The 19,266-nt window shown below is 37.5% G+C and overlaps 1 protein-coding gene across 1 annotated transcript in view; it reads left to right on the top strand.

Annotated features, from left to right (window-relative positions):
* Window positions 1-19,266, top strand: part of LOC307164792 (uncharacterized protein) — a 23,838-nt gene extending 4,572 nt beyond the window's left edge. The window contains exons 5-8 of the mRNA XM_079881915.1: window positions 178-1,009; window positions 17,363-17,449; window positions 17,640-17,740; window positions 19,193-19,266. Coding sequence (XP_079738041.1) covers window positions 178-905 — 728 coding nt within the window. The 3' untranslated portion in view covers window positions 906-1,009; window positions 17,363-17,449; window positions 17,640-17,740; window positions 19,193-19,266. The remainder of the gene's footprint in view (window positions 1-177; window positions 1,010-17,362; window positions 17,450-17,639; window positions 17,741-19,192) is intronic.

Below are 19,266 nucleotides of genomic sequence, written 5' to 3'. Positions count from 1 at the left end.
AGGCATGAAGTTAAATATTGACATTAAATATGACATTTTGGTGATCAAAGATGAGTTTTAAGGGATAAAATGATTGACAACTGGGGGACTTTAACAGATTTAAGTGTACAAAATGAGAAATCCTACATTTAAAGATTCTGTGTATGTAGTAAACACGTCATTTGTTTTCCTCCTCAGTTTTGTCTCCTATTGGAGGATCTGTGAAACTGTCTGCAACTCCAGCGTTTGGTAAAAAAGATGAGCAGAGGAACTGTGATATCAGCCTGGTGACAAATGAAGCCACATCTACTTCTAGTCCTGATGGGAATCCGCTTTCAACTGGCAGCGGCTTGTGTGGATCGGTTCAGTTTGGCCAGAAGGATATTTTCCATTTTGGGGAGTCAGTTCCAGCATTTAACTTCAGTTTTCAGCATGGTCCCTCTAAATCCTCATCTGTTCTGAATCAGAGTGGCACGGATGAAGAAGAAACATTTGAGCCAGTTGTACCACTACCTGATCTGATTGAGATCTCGACTGGAGAGGAAAATGAGCAAGTGGTTTTCAGTCACAGAGCCAAATTATACCTTTACGACAAAGAACTGATCGAGTGGAAGGAAAGAGGCGTAGGCGTACTTAAAATACTTCAAAATAATAAACCCAGACGTGCCAGACTCGTGATGAGGAGAGAGCAGGTTCTGAAATTATGTGCAAACCACTGGATTACTCCAAATATGAAGCTCAAGCCAATGAAAGCGAGCGAGAAGGCGTGGACGTGGAACGCCTTGGACTTCGCTGACGGAGGAGGCGTGGATCAGACGATAGCGGTGCGGTTTAGACTGCAGGAGTCGGCCGATGCCTTCAGGGAAATCTTTGAAGAAGCAGTGGCCTCTGCATCCAGTGCTCCAGAAACAGGTGAGCGTCTGTAATCCTTCATATTTGCTGAATTAAGAACTTGTTTCTTACTTATTTTTGGGTGGCTGCTTCCACACCAAAATTATTGGTGGTTTAACTTAAAAAAGTAAGTAACTTGGTTGCCTTCAAATTTTTAGTTCATTGAAATTGAGTTAATATAATGAAGGAGGTTGGTTTAATAAATAGAAACTCAAAATAGTATGTTATCTGAACCACATTAATTATCTAAGTTGATTTGACAAAAGCATAAAAATACCATAATGTGTTTGCAGATATTTAGGAAACATGCTACGTTCAAATACTTATTTCTCTGAAAAACACTTCTACAGTTATTCTATAGAATAACTTTTTTTGCAATATTATACCCTAGTTAAATCAAGCAAATATGTCCTTGAAATAACAGTTGCAGGTTGTGGGAGAGTAATAACAGTAGCGATTGGGTAAATTGGCAACTGGCGGGATCAAACAGACCAAAACAAATACAGACATTCCGACACGGAACGCACACATTTAGTATACTTTGAAAGCAAATGAACTGTGTCAGAGATCAAAGATTCTACCTGACCTAAAACGCCTCAAACGTTGCAAACGTATACATCAACTTACAGTGCAAGGCTCGTCGCTTTCCGTTGTCAATTTCCCTTGTTCCTGTTGTGTGTCCTCAATCTGGCAGCCCGAGCCTTGAGTCTGAGGAGGAGGGGAAACAACTCTCTCTCTTTGGAGATTTTTTGTTATTTTTTTATTTACCTTTAAATTGCTAGATTTGATCAGTAAATGGTAATTTAGTAATTTAAGCACATTCCTCACATTCTTTCAATTTAAATTCAGAATAACTCACAATTTCATGCATAAACCTTTTAATTGTCAATAATTAATAGTCAATAATTTTATCCCTTAAAGGGGTCATATAATGCCATTTTTGTACAAGCTAATATGATTCTTTAGGGTCTAAATGAAAAGTTTGTAATATACTTTAATTAAAAATTCTCATTAGTATTGTAAGAAAACACTCATTTTACCTGGTCAAAAACAGCTCTGTTTTCAGCACGCCGTTTGAGTGCATGTGTCTTTAAATGATAATGAGCTTTGCTCACCCCGCCCCTCTGTTCTGTGCGGACACCGTAACACAATAACACAATAACCATAACGCGGTGTTCATTATAAACGTGGGATTATGAATTATATTGAGAACGTTGTACATAGAAAACATGCCGTAATGTACCCTGAGTGTAAACAGCCGCATTCATCGTGAAGCGTGCTAGCGATTTGCAAAGATTAATATAAAGATTAATATAAAGGTTAATAAAACGTTACTCACTCACTTCTTCTTCTGGAGGTGCAGCAGGAACACGAATAGTTGGTACCGATCCTTTTTTCAGGAGCAGCTTCTTAGCAAAACCAGCTTTACTGACTCTCGTTTGTAAAGCAGTCTGGTGTGTGAAATGATTCGCATGAAAGCATTGACGTTGATCGTGGGGAATATTCCCTTCGAAAACAAACTCAGCAACTGCGTCTTCAGCGGTTCGGATTTAGGAACATCAAAATGATGCTGTGTTCGTTATTACACCCAAGAACAGAACACCACAATCACTTAGAGCCATTCTGCTCATAGACAGTGCTCCAACGTATCAACAATGACCGCGCCGGTCCGAGCGGACTATGATTGACAGCTCGCTCACGAGGGCGGGTCTGTGTTGAAACGCTGCCGTCAATCAACAATCGTGGGAGGGGCGTCGATTTTGTGACGTCACAAAATCGAACGGCTTGATTTGAGACGGGAAAACGCATAAGAAGATTTAAAAAAAACACTGGATGGATTTTTATAATTTTATGATGGTTGTGTACAGGCACTGCCAACACACATTTCAGTACAATCAACTTGTAAAAGTGCATGTACCATTATATGACCCCTTTAAAACTTTAAAAAACCAAATGACATATTTAAAGTTTTTTCCTTGGAAAAAAAAACATCATGTCTTAAAATATCTTGCATGTAACTCGACACCCTTTACTCATCTAGTATACTTGGTTCTATAAATATGCAAATGAGCCCCGCCTCCACTCACTCACTCAGCTCAGAGATCCACTGGTTGAAGATCACACGTTGATCTGATTGGTTACAAGGTAGTTTGTGACGTCAGAAACGCCAGCGATTTCAAACTGTTTATATGTTGTTTATATGTCTATGTGTTTATAAAGCATGTGTAAATTCATAAGTCGACAGCATTGCTGAGTATTTTCTCCTTAAAACTGCAGTGATCCAAAGACAGTCTCAAAAACACGCTTTGAAATCGCTGGTGTTTCTGACGTCACAAACTACCTTGTAACCAATCAGATCAACGTGTGATCGTCAACCAGCGGATCTCTGAGCTGAGTGAGTGAGTGGAGGCGGGGCTCATTTGCATATTCATAGAACCCGCATACTAAATGAGGCAAGGGTGTTGAGTTACATTCAAGCTATTTTAAGGCATGAAGTTAAATATTGACATTAAATATGACATTTTGGTGATCAAAGATGAGTTTTAAGGGATAAAATGATTGACAACTGGGGGACTTTAACAGATTTAAGTGTACAAAATGAGAAATCCTACATTTAAAGATTCTGTGTATGTAGTAAACACGTCATTTGTTTTCCTCCTCAGTTTTGTCTCCTATTGGAGGATCTGTGAAACTGTCTGCAACTCCAGCGTTTGGTAAAAAAGATGAGCAGAGGAACTGTGATATCAGCCTGGTGACAAATGAAGCCACATCTACTTCTAGTCCTGATGGGAATCCGCTTTCAACTGGCAGCGGCTTGTGTGGATCGGTTCAGTTTGGCCAGAAGGATATTTTCCATTTTGGGGAGTCAGTTCCAGCATTTAACTTCAGTTTTCAGCATGGTCCCTCTAAATCCTCATCTGTTCTGAATCAGAGTGGCACGGATGAAGAAGAAACATTTGAGCCAGTTGTACCACTACCTGATCTGATTGAGATCTCGACTGGAGAGGAAAATGAGCAAGTGGTTTTCAGTCACAGAGCCAAATTATACCTTTACGACAAAGAACTGATCGAGTGGAAGGAAAGAGGCGTAGGCGTACTTAAAATACTTCAAAATAATAAACCCAGACGTGCCAGACTCGTGATGAGGAGAGAGCAGGTTCTGAAATTATGTGCAAACCACTGGATTACTCCAAATATGAAGCTCAAGCCAATGAAAGCGAGCGAGAAGGCGTGGACGTGGAACGCCTTGGACTTCGCTGACGGAGGAGGCGTGGATCAGACGATAGCGGTGCGGTTTAGACTGCAGGAGTCGGCCGATGCCTTCAGGGAAATCTTTGAAGAAGCAGTGGCCTCTGCATCCAGTGCTCCAGAAACAGGTGAGCGTCTGTAATCCTTCATATTTGCTGAATTAAGAACTTGTTTCTTACTTATTTTTGGTGGCTGCTTCCACACTGTAAAAAATTATTGGTGGTTTAACTTAAAAAAGTAAGTAACTTGGTTGCCTTCAAATTTTGAGTTCATTGAAATTAAATATTTGAGTTATACAATGAAGGAGATTGGTTTGATAAACTCAAAATAGTTTGTTATCTGAACCACATTAATTATCTAAGTTGATTTGACAAAAGAAAATTTGACTATATCAAAGCATAAAAATACCATAATGTGTTTGCAGATATTTAGGAAACATGCTAAGTTCAAATACTTGTTTCTCTGAAAAACATTTCTACAGTTATTCTATAGAATAACTTTTTTTTTTGCAATATTATACCCTAGTTAAATCAAGTAAATATGTCCTTGAAATAACAGTTGCAGGTTGTGGGAGAGTAATAACAGTAGCGATTGGGTAAATTGGCAACTGGCGGGATCAAACAGACCAAAACAAATACAGACATTCTGGGGCTGTTTACACCTGGCCACTTCATGCGTTTTCTCAGATCGGATAGCCATCTGATCGTGAAAAGACCAGGGGCCCGTTCTTCGTACGTTGCTTATTACATCCGAGATCAAATGACACATCTAAGATGATATCATCGTGCGAATCATGATCTGGCTAACTCGGTTCTTCGAACACACTTGCCGGATATGATTAGTATCGCTGGATTGAGTTATCTGAGATAATTGCGCGTTCATGCGCTGGTTAAAAGGGGATATGTATCGATAGTAGAAACATTGATCAGCAACGCTGCTATTGGCTGCTCAGTGTGGCCAAAGAGCGCGCTCAGTTTTTCTCCTCAGCAGAGCAAGAACTAATAGTCGAAGTTTATTCGGGATTTTAATGTTTAATCAAAACGCCAGGGAACACCTCAAAGTCTGCAAAAGCCAGGAGAGAGGGATGGCAAAAAGTAGCAGACAATTTAAATCCGTTAGAAATGGCCATGTTAGATGTTTTTATCACTTATTAGCCTATATTTTTTTATTTTAATAATTGCATAATTACTTTGTGCATTGTAATGTCAGAGTCACCACACTAGAACATGGGAACAAATAAAAGTGAAGTACAAAAATATTCTACATAATGGTATTTTTTTTTATATTATAGTCTCTTTTATAAAAGGCACTGCTAAATAAATGGTGTTCTGTTTATAAAAGCAACCAAGAAAAAGGCTGAGAAAAAAATAGAAAAGATCTTAGTAGCCTACACTGTAAAATAATTTTTGCTGCATTAAATTAAGGCCGTATAGTCATTTCAACTGTTAAATCTTGAGTAATGATGAATTGCTTTGACTTGTGAAAGTGAAAACTGATAAACTTATGTTAATGTAAAAATATTTTGTCATGAGTTATTGATCACATTTTTCCCCAGTGTAGTTCATTGTAATGACACTGTGTTTTCCTCTTTTGTGCACTTTTACATACTGTACACCAACACTTGTATCTGTTCCCAAAAAAGAAATATGTGGCTGAAATATGTGCAGTAAGTGGACATTTTCTAACTTTCCAAAGGAAAGAAAGAATAAGACTTTGTAATGTCCATTTGTTTCCATTGCACTGGACAGTGAATAAACCCTCTCAGATAACTGTCATATGGAGGAACTAGCCTACCTGCAAGTGCATAAATAACTTTACTTCATTTATACTTGTATGCTTTATGGCTGCAATATAAGTTGCAGAATTCCACATCTACAGAAAGGCCTACAGAAGAGTCTGCACAGACAGAGGAGACATAGGCCTACAGGTGGGCAGTGGATAGACAACTTTACCTTTTTATTTGTTGCATGAGGCATGTGTCTAATATCTGTTGTTGCAGGCATTTGATCACTGGCTTTTCTTTACAAAGAATAACTGAAATAAAGCTCAAGGAACTAAGCATATTTGTCTTTTATTAAACATTTAATGAAAAGTGTTTTTTGTTTTTTGGGCAATGTTGTGTAATATGACACATGCAACAATGTCACAGGCCCTGTCAGGTGTGCAACCCTCAGACTTTTCAGACACTGAAATCTTCCCTTTAGTTAGCCAAAGTTCATTTCATTGTGTGCCCTTGTTCTGGCTAGAGCTGCATTGTAACTGGTTTGGGTCAGGGAATGGGGTCATAAAACACCTGTCTGCAGGAACATGTCATAATCACCTATGAAAAAATGCAGTTCTGTTAGGATCAGCATAAGTGTATGTAATACAGTGAGCTTGATATTTAATTGTGGAACTTTTCTTACCACTTTCAAATAATATGCATAAATGTGAATCTCTGAAAATTCTAATTAAAGGAATTAAATAATAATTAAAGGGTACATAACATGCACAGTTTCACCTAATCTCATGTTAATCTTGAGTACCTATAGAGTAGTAGTGCATCCTTAATATCTCAAAAAAGTGTTTAGTTTTATTATATTTAGAAAAGAAAAATACAGCTTTCCGATTCTCTCCGGAAAAAGCCGAGGTCCTGGAGGCGGAGCTATAGAGTCAAGCGGTAGTGCTTGATTTCCAGCAAAAGACAGAAATCTGATCCAGTTGTACTTACATGAATGGGGTCTTTTATCACTGGGACCGCTCCACGTTTTAATAGCAAACGATTTGCAAATCCAGCGTCGACCTGAGCCTTGTTAATAAAACATTCGTCACTGAAACGATCAGAACACACAACCGCACTCCGTTGCTGCCCCGGAAAAACAAACTGCATCCACTGTTCCTGTAACACTGGGTTCTTTGGAAAACTGGACACGGTAAGCTTTCCCCTTACATCCAAAAACACACTTTTTTGGAGACATTCTTGAACAAATCCTATGCAGCGCTGCCGATGATTTCCTGTTGAAGCGCGTTGATGTGCGCGGTCTCGCTCTCCTCTAGTCGACGTGCTCGCGGGTGAGCTTTTCCGAGAGAAATGCTCATATAAGGAGTTCCACTCTGATCTACGTCATTAGAGCCACGATCTAAAAAAACCCAGTCGAAACTTGTACCAACCCGGAAGTAAGATTTTCAGCATAGAAATTCTCCGTTATTCGTCCAAAATATTTTTTTTAAAACTTTGCCCATGTTTAGCATGAGAATCTATCTCTTTAACACTGTAAACAACTCTGAATACATGAAACACCATTGTACCCCCCCCTTTAAGTCATGCACAGATCCTGGCCATTTTGCTTTCACATTTGTGATATGGAAGATTTTAGTCAACTGCCTTTTTTTATTTGATATAATATTACTAATCTGGAATATTAAGAATCACAATAGTAACTGGGCTGCACATTTACATTGTGAATCCCCTTTTCTGTTCACATAATCCCCTTCACTGAGGCCTTGATGGCAGTCTATGGTAGCCTATAGTCAGTCTATGGTACCAATAACGTTAGTGAAGCCTGAGTGACATATCTGTAATCGGCATGGTCATGATTGTATGATCTTCATAAAAAATGATGATAGCCTAAAAAAAAAAAAAAAACTGCTTTACAACATTGGGTCTTAAGTGGCTTGGAAATGCCAAAAAAAATAACAAAACTAAAACTGTTTTTTAAACATAAAAGCCACAAAAAACGACAATCTCACGAATCACGAGAAAAAAATATATATCTCAGAAAGTGCACTATCGCGCTGCGCTGGACTTCCCGTATCAGCTCCGCTTATGAAGCCGCGGTCTAATCCTGTTAACATGAAATAAACCTGCTCCCGAGCAGGTTTAAGTTTGCGCACCTGTTACTATGACAGCAAGTCCAGGATGAGCGTCGAAGAACCAAACAATCCAAGATCATGCCAAATCGCCAACAATCAAATCCAGCTAACTGAGTTAGCGACGTACGAAGAACGGACCCCAGGGCCCTCATTTATAACCGTTGCGTACGCACAAAACAGGCCCTGAAAGAGGGGTACGCCACTTCCGACACATAAGTTGTGATTTATAAAAACAAACTTGGGAAAATTTGCGCACCTGCACGCAAACTCTGACCCATGCGTACGAACGTTTTGGAGACGGAGTAGTTTGGCGACACCGATGGTGAGCTGGAGTTAAGTGTCTTTTTGGTCACTTTTAGACAGAAAATCTAAAGAAAATTAAACATATACAGAAAGATAATACAAATATACTTTCACTCACCAAGCCTATCACTTGAAGCAAAAATCCATCCCTTCTTAAATGTACGCGCCAGCGAGTGCGTTGGGCCGTTTAGTGAAACTGACGTAAATACCAGTTTAAATAAATAAAATAATGATTTAAACTATGTTTTACTTCTGATATAAACATTTAGATTAAATATGCCATTCAAATTAATGGAGTTAAACACTTAAACATGAAATATTACTGAGAAGTTACAACATTTTTTATATTCAAATTCAATCAATAGAAATATTTGTTGTTGGATGCAATGTTTTTGAACACTTTTCCTGTGGCGTGCTGTGTTTAAATGTTTTAACCACAGAGATAATTGCTTATCATGATAATACCAGACTGTATGGAAGTAAAATAATGTCAAATGTTTTTGAAACAAAAAGCCTGTTGAATTGCTCTACTTGAAAAAAAAAAATAGGCATTGCATTAACCATGCTTGCATTTTAATGCATTGTATTTTTAGGGCTTGCATTTTTATGGGCTGAAATTCAACATGGTTGAATATTTAAGCTGTGAATATTTCAATTAGTTTCAAACACATTTTCATTATTAAAAATTCAATAATCCATATTCACCTTTCATATTTCACTTCCAAAATATTCAAACTTTTTAAAAAATACAACCTATAATATTCAACAGGCAATTTTAGGTCCATTTTATTTCGCTTTGCAAATTCGCTTCCACAAATTCAGTGGCTCAAATTCGACAGTAAATTCAAAGGAACTGCAGGAAAAGCAGTAGATTACCGAGCATACTCTTCATCTGCTGTTAGTCGACCTCACCAGCAGGAGGTGCAAAAGCGCTTGTTGTTGACGAAGACAGAGCAACAGTTAGAGCAAGCCATTCATTCATAAAATGAAAATGATTATCTGTGTCAGTATATATGCGGAAAAGATGATAAAGACACAAAAGCTGTGTTTATGTTTCATTCAATAACTTCATTGTTACTTTCCCTGTGTAGCCTACATGTCATCAGCTTTCTCTATGATCGGTTTCCCTCGATACCTCATAGCCTACTCGAGGATTCCCCTTCCGTCGGGACAAAACGCTTAACGTAGCTTATGGACTAATACAGTGATATAAAACAGTGGTTTTCAAACTGTGGGTCGCGACCCACTTGTGGGTCACGCAGTGAGAAAATGTGGGTCGCTGTTAAGGTTTCATTTCTCTCCGTCATGTCTATGTGCAATATGTTTTTGTCATCCATCCATTAAAGAAAATCCAGATAAAACTTCTTAGTATTATTTATTTTGTTCGTTTACATCTCAACGCGCTGGTATAACATCAGCGCCCGAGGGAGCAGCAACACGTACTAAGTACTCAGTACTGAGTTTTACATTCAACAACTTGAGTCAAAATAAAAGTCCCGTTTGTTCACACATGCGCACAATGAACTCTTGCACATTTTTGGCATATGATACAATACAACAGTTGGTATAATCTAAACAATAAATAAAATAACAGCAAGCTACATAACAAAATATAAATTATATGTTTAATGAGAACATATAACTCAACACCCCCACTTGTTCTCATCATCTTAAGCCATGCACAATGTCATCACAAATATTTAGTTCCCAAACAGAAAACCTTTGAACTTTAGAATTTTAATTTTTGAAACAGATTTTGTCAAAATGTCTGCTACCATGTCTTCTGTTGGGCAGTACACAATATGTATTCTTCCCTTACTGACAGCATCACGGATAAAGTGATATTTCACATCAATGTGTTTAGTTCTAGATCTATTCACTGGATTTTTACTCAGTGCAATGGCCCCCTGATTATCACCATACATCGTGGTGCAAGTGTAAACACTACTGTCCATGCCATTTAGCAGTTGAGTTAGGTACATGCTTTCCTGAGTAGTGTTTGCTAGACCAATGTATTCGGCTTCGCAGGTCGACAGTGCCACTGTCGGCTGTTTCTTAGACTTCCATGAGATAGCAGGGCCTTGTTCTGTCAGGCTGAAACAGTATCCTGAAATGCTACGCCTATCTTCTACAGAAGATGCCCAATCAGAATCACTGAATGCTATTAGACTTAAAGTCTTGTCTGTTTTCTTGAAACACAGCTCGTAGTCAGCTGTACCTTTTAGGTATCTCAGGACATGTTTAGCAGCTACTAAGTCATGTGTTTTAGGCTTTGCAAGGGTTTGTGACAGTTTACTGACTATCCAGCTAATGTCTGGTCTAGTACAGGTCATTGCATAGATCAAGCTTCCAACAAGTTCACGGTATTCTTTGGGGTTCTCAATCTCGTTGTTGTTTTCTTCCTCATTCCTATTACACTCCACTTTTAACTCACTTGGGGTAGCTTTTGGTTTACAGTTTGACATTCCAAACCTTTCAAGCATTTTGAGAATGTACCTTTTCTGATTCATTTTAATTTCTCCCTCTTTTTGCTCAAACTGAATCCCCAAAAAATAAGATATTTTCCCTAGATCCTTCATGTTAAATTTGGACTTCATTATTTCTTTAAAACTGTTGAGCTGATCCTCACTGCTTGCTGCAATTATCAAATCATCTACCCAGATGATCACTATGATTGTCTCATTTTCAATCTGCTTTCTATACACACAGTGATCAGACTGATTTCTCTCAAAGTTGTTTTGTTCCAAATGATCATTTAAAAGTTCGTACCAGTTTCTTCCAGACTGTTTTAGACCATACAGAGATTTTTTCAACTTGCATACTAACTTGTCTCCTATGTCAGATGTCTCTTCAAAACCCTCTGGTTGATCTAAGTATATGTCTTCCTCTATTGGAGCATGTAAGTATGCAGTTTTGACGTCCATCTGATGAACTAAGAAATTGTTCTGAGCAGCTATCTGCATTAATGCCCGTACTGAGGTGAGATTTGCTGTAGGAGCAAATGTCTCATGGTAGTCTATGCCTTCAGTTTGGTTGTATCCTTTTGCAACATACCTAGCCTTGAAGATTTTTCCTGTTTCTGCATTTTCTTTAAGGGCATATACCCATCTTCCCCCCACTGTCTTTCTGCCCTCTGGTAGAGTTGTCAATTCAAATGTGTCATTTTCTTTAAGTGAGTCCATCTCTTCCTTCATAGCATGTTCCCATCCGGGAGCCTCAGGTGACATAAGGGCCTCTCTATAGGTTTGGGGGACCCCACACACTGCCCTGTAACAATAATCAACACTCACATTGGTTACGTCATCTTTGGAGTATGTCAGATAATCTTGTAAATACTTTGGGGCTCTCTTTTCTCTTTTTGAGTGGTAATGTTTTTGACTAGCCGTGGCTGTTGGACCTGTACTGTTTTTGTTGTCTTCTGTGTCTACTTTTTCTATAGTTCCATCATGTTCTGACACCTCTGTATTGTCTGTATCAATACTCTCCATGTCTCCATTTAGGACCCTGTTCTCTGTGCTTTCCTCACTTTGTGGGGCATCACCACTGTTCTTACTATCCTGTGTCCTGTCTCTGTATTGTATTTCTAAGAAATCTTCATCGGTTTGTGTCTGCTGTTCAGCACTGCTCTTCCTAATGAATTTCACCAATCTATGTTTTGACACCTTTTCTGTCTGTGGATTGTATATCAGATAAGCTGGGCTATTTTTACTATACCCCACAAATATTCCCTTCTCACATCTAGGATCCAGTTTCTTATGATTGTGTTTGTACGCATAGCATTCTGATCCAAAAACCCACATTTTAGAAAGGTCTGGCTTTCTTCCTGTCAACATGAAGTATGGAGTATTCTTAATTCTGTCATTATAGCATCTGTTTCGGATGTGAGTTGCAGTTTGGACAGCATAAGGCCACAGAACCTTTGGTAATCCCTTCTCTATTAGCAGACACCTTCCCATTTCAAAGATGGTTCGCCATTGTCTCTCAGCTGTACCATTTTGATGAGGGGAGTACGGGGATGATGTATCATGTCTTATACCATTTTCTCGTAAAAGTGACTGAAATGCATTGCTTGTGTATTCTGTGCCATTGTCTGATCTTATGCATTTGACTCTACCGTATGGTGCACTGTCTGCAAGGAACTTCTCTGTCGCTAGAGTAGTGTCACTCTTGTTCTTAAGGAAGTAAACAGATACTGCCCCTGAAAAATCATCTGTGAATGAAATTGCATACTTATATCCATCTTGAGAAGTTGGTTCAATGGGACCTGCTAAGTCAGTATGTACCAAGTCTAGGGCCTCACCAGCTTTTGTGTCAGTTTTCCTATTTCTGCTGTTGATGAACTTTCCCTCAGTACAAACATTACAGTCTAATTTGGTATTACCCGTGATTTTCATACCCTCAACCACTTCAGGTAATTTCAACACATCACTAACATTACAATGTCCCATGATCTCATGCCATGTTTTAACATCACAAGTTAGACTGACTTTGTCCCTGGACATCATATCTGTAACTGATGCATCAACACATTGTTTGTTGTTATTTACCGTTTTCAGATAGTACAGTCTCTCGTGCTCTTCTATGCGGAACACAGCTCCATCCTTGCTTATCAGTTCATTCTGTCCTTCCTGGAAGATCACCTTGGCCCCGTCTGTTGTAGCAGCTTGAACGGAGATGATGCTCTGTGGGTATGATGGTATGAACAAGGCCTTCTTTAGAGTGATCCTGACGCATTTCCCTTCCACGTCCAGCAGTAACACCTCTGCGTCGCCCCGCTTTAATGCCACGTTGTTCATCCTGGCTCCATCCGCCAGCTCCATGTAGTGTGACTTTGGGTCGAAACTCTCGTCAAATTTTGTGAAATTGTTCTTGTCTGTTAAGATGTGGGATGTTGCTCCACAGTCTACCATTAGTCCATTTTTCGTAATATTATCTGGAAGAAATGTCTGACTTACTTTGAACACAAATGTTTGTTCTTTCTCATGCTCCTCTTGTTTTTCCGCAGCCTGTTTTGCTTCATCTTTGTGTCCGTCCTTTCTCCGGCGGCATGTCTCATCACTATGTGTTGAACTTCTATGGTAGCTGCACCACTTAGGTACGCCTTTTTGGCGGCAATCGCGCGCAATATGACCGCGGTTTCCACATCCGTAGCAGGTCACGGATGCTATGTGCACTTTCATCACATTGTCAGATTTGGGTTTATCATCAAATTTTTCTGTCTCTTCGTAGCTTCTTAGTTTGCTTTTGAACTGGGAAAAAGTCAATTCTTCACTACTCTGTGTAGTATGGATAGCAAAAGGTTTGTAGGAATCTGGCAGGCCCTTTAGGATCATAGCTATTATCAGTCCGTCACTTATTACTTCTTTTGCGTTTCTTAGGGAAGTCACCGCTTTCTCAGCTCGGATAATGTAGTCTGTTATCGTCTCGTCAGATTCCTTCTTTAACGAAGTTAGTTCAGTGTATAGGGCGATAATTCGAGGCTTACCCTGACTGGCGTAGTGACTTCGAAGTATTTGCAGAGCTTTCCTGCCGTCATCAGTCGCCTCCCGCATCACCAGTGACAGGCTTTTATCATCGAGAAACTGGATTAATTCAGCGTAGCACTCCTCATTTGTTTCCTCGTCTATATCCCCGGTAGACAGTATTGTTTCTTTTAAACCCATTATTCTCAGATGGCCAAGAAATTTTACTTCCCATAGTTCGTAGTTGTTTTCGTCTCCGTCGAAAACTAACCTCTGCCATCTTCCTCCTGTAGCATTGGCGCGCCTGGGCCCATAACCTGTTAAGGTTTCATTTCTCTCCGTCATGTCTATGTGCAATATGTTTTTGTCATCCATCCATTAAAGAAAATCCAGATAAAACTTCTTAGTATTATTTATTTTGTTCGTTTACATCTCAACGCGCTGGTATAACATCAGCGCCCGAGGGAGCAGCAACACGTACTAAGTACTCAGTACTGAGTTTTACATTCAACAACTTGAGTCAAAATAAAAGTCCCGTTTGTTCACACATGCGCACAATGAACTCTTGCACATTTTTGGCATATGATACAATACAACAGTTGGTATAATCTAAACAATAAATAAAATAACAGCAAGCTACATAACAAAATATAAATTATATGTTTAATGAGAACATATAACTCAACAGTCGCGCAAAGGCACTTACCTGCAGCTAAATTTACGTTACGATGAGTGAAACAAAACCAGTCCGATTAATGACCAAACGACTTTTAAGTGAGTTTTAGCGCCCGCCAAAGTGATTTTTTGTCCCGCCAAAGTCTTATTTGATCGGTGAGTAGCCTAATAGATGAACTGCTGCGCATATGTGACAGAGTCGCAGTGCATGTTTAACTGAAAGAACGAGCAGAGAGAGAGAGAGGTCGCGCGCGCTCTCTCTCTCTCTTCGGAGCCAGGCGAAAAAGTAAACAAGACTTCACCGTCTCCAAACTAGGCGCTGTCTTGCTCTCTCTCCCTCGCACATATTAATCAAAATAAATCGACACGGTGGTAAAAGGTCGGAAGACCAAAGTTTCATGTGGAGCATTCGGAGATTGTTTTCTTCTTAATTACCATTGGGTGTGAATTGTGCTAAATAAGTTGTTGCCTTATCTTCTCTGAAAAGCGTCCCAGACATTCAGCTGACATAAAACAACACTTTAATTAAAGAAAAAAATGATCCAGTGATGAAATGTTTTCTGTGTTGACACAAATCTTGGATGTCCATGTCCTAACTGCTGGGATAATCACACAACGCGCACACGTCCAATTCGCGAACTAATGACTCCTTTGAACGATTCATTTTAATGAATGGTTAAAACAACTGATCTTTCCAACAGTGAACTCAGGAGACGTCTGAATCGGTGTATAACTAATCAGTAACACTTTACAAGGTTCTATTTATTACATAAATTACATAAAAGTACAGTTTAAGCTTAAGCTTACCCCTTGTTTTTTTGTTTTTTTTGAAAAGCATATGACCACATTTTTCCACACACAGTGCTATCAATAATCGATAAGAGAATCGTTAAAGATTCGGATCGATAAGCAGAATCGTCAGTGGCATTATTATTGTTGATAAAATCTTATCATTTCCCATCCCTATGTGAAGACGGTAAAATTATAATCAAAAATTAAAGAACATACATGTTTTTTTTGTTTTTTGTTTTAATTTAAGAGTTAAAAGTTTAAAATATTTTGCTAACATGAAGGCTTGTCACTGTCAGTCTTTTTACATCAGTGCAAAACTAGGGTATGCAGATTAAGACCATCAGCATGCATTGATTAATCCCATAGCATGTAGCAAAAAAAAAAAAAAGGTGCAACCAAATCATGCTGGTGCGACCAACTGAGAAAGTTGGTAGCACCAGTGCAAGTGGGTCTTGAGATTGATTATACTTGTCTAGGTGGGTCCTAGAATGAAAAAGTTTGGGAACCCCTGATATAAAAGACCAAACTCGCACCTTACTGGGGATGTAGGCTGTAGGCTACTATATAGGCTAGATGGACTAAGAATATGAACGTAACGCGCAAAGTTTCATGCAGAGCGTTTCGTGATATAGGGGCATAAAATCAACACTTGATCAATACTAACACTTTCTTCTCTCTCTCTCTCTCTCTCTCTCTCTCTCTCTCTCTCTCTCTCTCTCTCTCTCTCTCTCTCTCTCTCTCTCTCTCTCTATATATATATATGTATATAGTATATTATAGTATAGTATTAGGCTATGCCTACGTGTATTGCATTAGTTAAAACTGGGAAGAGTCATAGCACTTGCATATTGTTGTCCTCCTATTGTTAGTTTAACTGTAAATCGCTTTGGATAAAAGCGTCTGCTAAATAAATGACTAAATGTAGCCTAATAAATGTAAAATTGGCTTGACATTGGACATTCGCACATTTAGGGACCGTCTCCAAAGTTGCATACAACATTGGCATACACGTTTCTAACTTCAATAGCAAACTTTTATTTATTTGAATAAATATCAAAAATCCAAAGGGTGCGCATTATGCCTGACACTACATGAACACTTTACAGTTGTTTTTTTGACTGTAAGTCGTTCTATTCAAATGCTATTGAAGTTAGTATACACTTTAGAGACGGTCCCTAAATGTGCGAATGTCCAACGTCAAGCCAACTTTATGCCAACTTTATCACTGGGAAACGTTCAGCATTAAACTTTGCGCGTTATTCTGAGTCCATCTGCTTGCCTGCGAGTTTGGTCTTTTATATCACTGTAATTAGTCCATTAAGCTACGTTAAGTGTTTTATAGGCTATGTCAAGAAGGGGATTCCTTAATCATTTCTGCATACTTAGTTGCATTGCTAAGGCAATCATAGCTATTGTTATTACTCTCCCACAACCTGCAACTGTTATTTCAAGGACATATTTACTTGATTTAACTAGGGTATGATATTGCAAAAAAACTGCTTAGAAAAATTGCTATCTAAAAAAACTGGAATTTCCACCAGATGATTGAAAAGCTACTGTGTATTTGGAAAGAATAAATCTGAGGTGATTTGTTTGGGGGATCATATGCATAGACCATACAAATATTAATAAAAATAATAAAAAAGCTGAAATGTACTTTTTTTCCCTTTTGACCCTTTGGAATTATCATTTTAAGACTGAACTATTTAGGCAAATCTTGACTGTAATATAAATATTTGGTAGCACTTAAAGCTTTGTATAACGTGTATAATGCATTAATTTTGAATGCATTAATTATGGCCTGTAATGCATATAATGTATAATATTAAGGTTATAATGCATGAGTTTTTACTTAAAACAAGAACAAATATCTGCCAGTGAGGTCATTAAACTTATTTTTCTGCCCCCATTGGCAGATATTTTTCATGTTTTAAGCACAAACTCACTTCATTTTGACAAATGTTTTAGAAAACAATATAAGAATGTTTCGATATTTGTACAGGAAAATAAGACGGAAATACTGCGGATTTTTTGCAGTGTTCTGGGAAAGTTAATAATTAACAGCATCAGGAAAACAGAACTCACAATATCTTCTGTTTTTATTTTATTTTTAAATGTTTTTAGCTCAAGCCATTAATTAAAGTCTTTTTCTTATTCAGATGAAGATTTTGAGGAGGCAGTGAAATCTTTGAAAGGAAAGTTGTATCCTGATCTGTCCATCCAAGGAGATTCATCCGCTGGTCATAGTAGGTTGTTCTGGTTGCAGTGAATCCCAGTTGGATTAAATACTGCCACAAATGCACACCTTTATGTCACCCCACAGATATAAACCGTCATCATTAAATCATCATTAAGGCTCTGATGTCATCGGCTGCTTCCAATATTTGCAGTCTTGTTTTTCTATGTTAAAAAATAAAGTCTTGTTTATTTCTATAGATGCAAATCTTCCCCGGGAAAATGCTGGAGATGCAACAGAGACGCAAATTGGCGGAGAGGAAGAGGACTGTGATGATGATGATGATGAAGCTCCTATACATGTAGATATCACTTCCCTTTGAGCTTTGCCTGAGTAAAAGTGTATTGAAATAATACTTGAGGAAGTTGTTGTAAAAGTACCATGTTTTTGTGTAGTTGTTTCTCTGTAACGTACAGAAATTATAAAGGGCATTTTACACAGAATGTGATTCTATTGTGTACAAACACTTTTCATACAAATGTTTGTTGTGTTTAGACTGGTTTCTCTCAAGGCTTGTGTTTAATTTTAATAAAAAACAACAACATTTTAATTAGTTTCATTTTATTAGTTAATTTATTTTAGTGCTGTTAAATCGATTAATCGCAATTAATCGCATCTAATATAAAAGTTTGTGTATATATGTGTGTCTGTCATATATTAGGGCTGTCAAACGATTAATCGCGATTAATCGCATCCAAAATAAAAGTTTGTTTTACATAATATATGTGTGTGTACGGTGTATAATTATTTTCTATATATAAATACACACACATGCATGTATATATTTAAGAAATATTTGCATGTATATACTGTGTATATATATTTATATTATATATAATTTATATTATATATAAATATTTTCTATATAAATAACACATTTTCTTAAATATATATATGCATGTGTGTGTATTTATATATAGAAAATAATTATACTCCGTACACAGACATAAATTATGTAAACACAAACTTTTATTTTGGATGCGATTAATCGCGATTAATCGTTTGACAGCCCTAATATATATATATATATATATATATATATATATATATATATATATATATATATATATAAATATAAATATACATTATATGTGTGTGTGTAATATATATATATATATATATATATATATATATATATATATATATATATGTGTGTGTGTGTGTGTGTGTGTGTGTGTGTGTAGACACCTATTATATAACCACAAACTTTTGTTAGATGCGATTAATCGCGATTAATCGATTTGACAGCCATAATTAATTTTAATCAAATGTTTTTGTTTTAGTTATTTATTTAAATCAAAGTTTATTTTATTCTTATTCAAATGTATTAATTTATTAGTAATTTAAATTAAATGTGTAATTATTAGTATCACTCAAATAAAATATTTAAATATTGCTACTTAGGATTCATTTATTTTTATTCCAGTTTTAGTGTGTATCGTCACACTTTAGTTTAGGGTCCAATTCTCACTATTAACTGTGACTTTTGCCTCAATAAACTCCTAATTACAGCTTATTAATAGTTAGTAAGGTAGTTGTTAAGTTTAGATTAAGGGATGTAGAATATGATCATGCAGAATAATGTGCTTTATAAGTACTAATAAACAGCCAAATATCCTAGTAATATAGTTTTTCTTAACACGCATTTTCATTATAAATCGGATAGTGATGGTTGACGTGCCTAACATGTTCTAAATTCACTGTAAAGCACGGCATGTATTCATTGGTTTATTATGTCATTGCTTCTTTCGAGGTGGATCTACCATCGGTTGAGGAGAACGAAGAGGAGATGTTGTTGAAGGAGAGGGCCAAACTTTACCGCTGGGA

Source organism: Squalius cephalus (genome assembly GCF_949319135.1).
Source record: "Squalius cephalus genome assembly, chromosome: 9".
Taxonomy (NCBI): domain Eukaryota; kingdom Metazoa; phylum Chordata; class Actinopteri; order Cypriniformes; family Leuciscidae; genus Squalius; species Squalius cephalus.
Note: the sequence above shows the minus strand (reverse complement) of the source record. Positions and strands in the feature narration are given on the sequence as shown.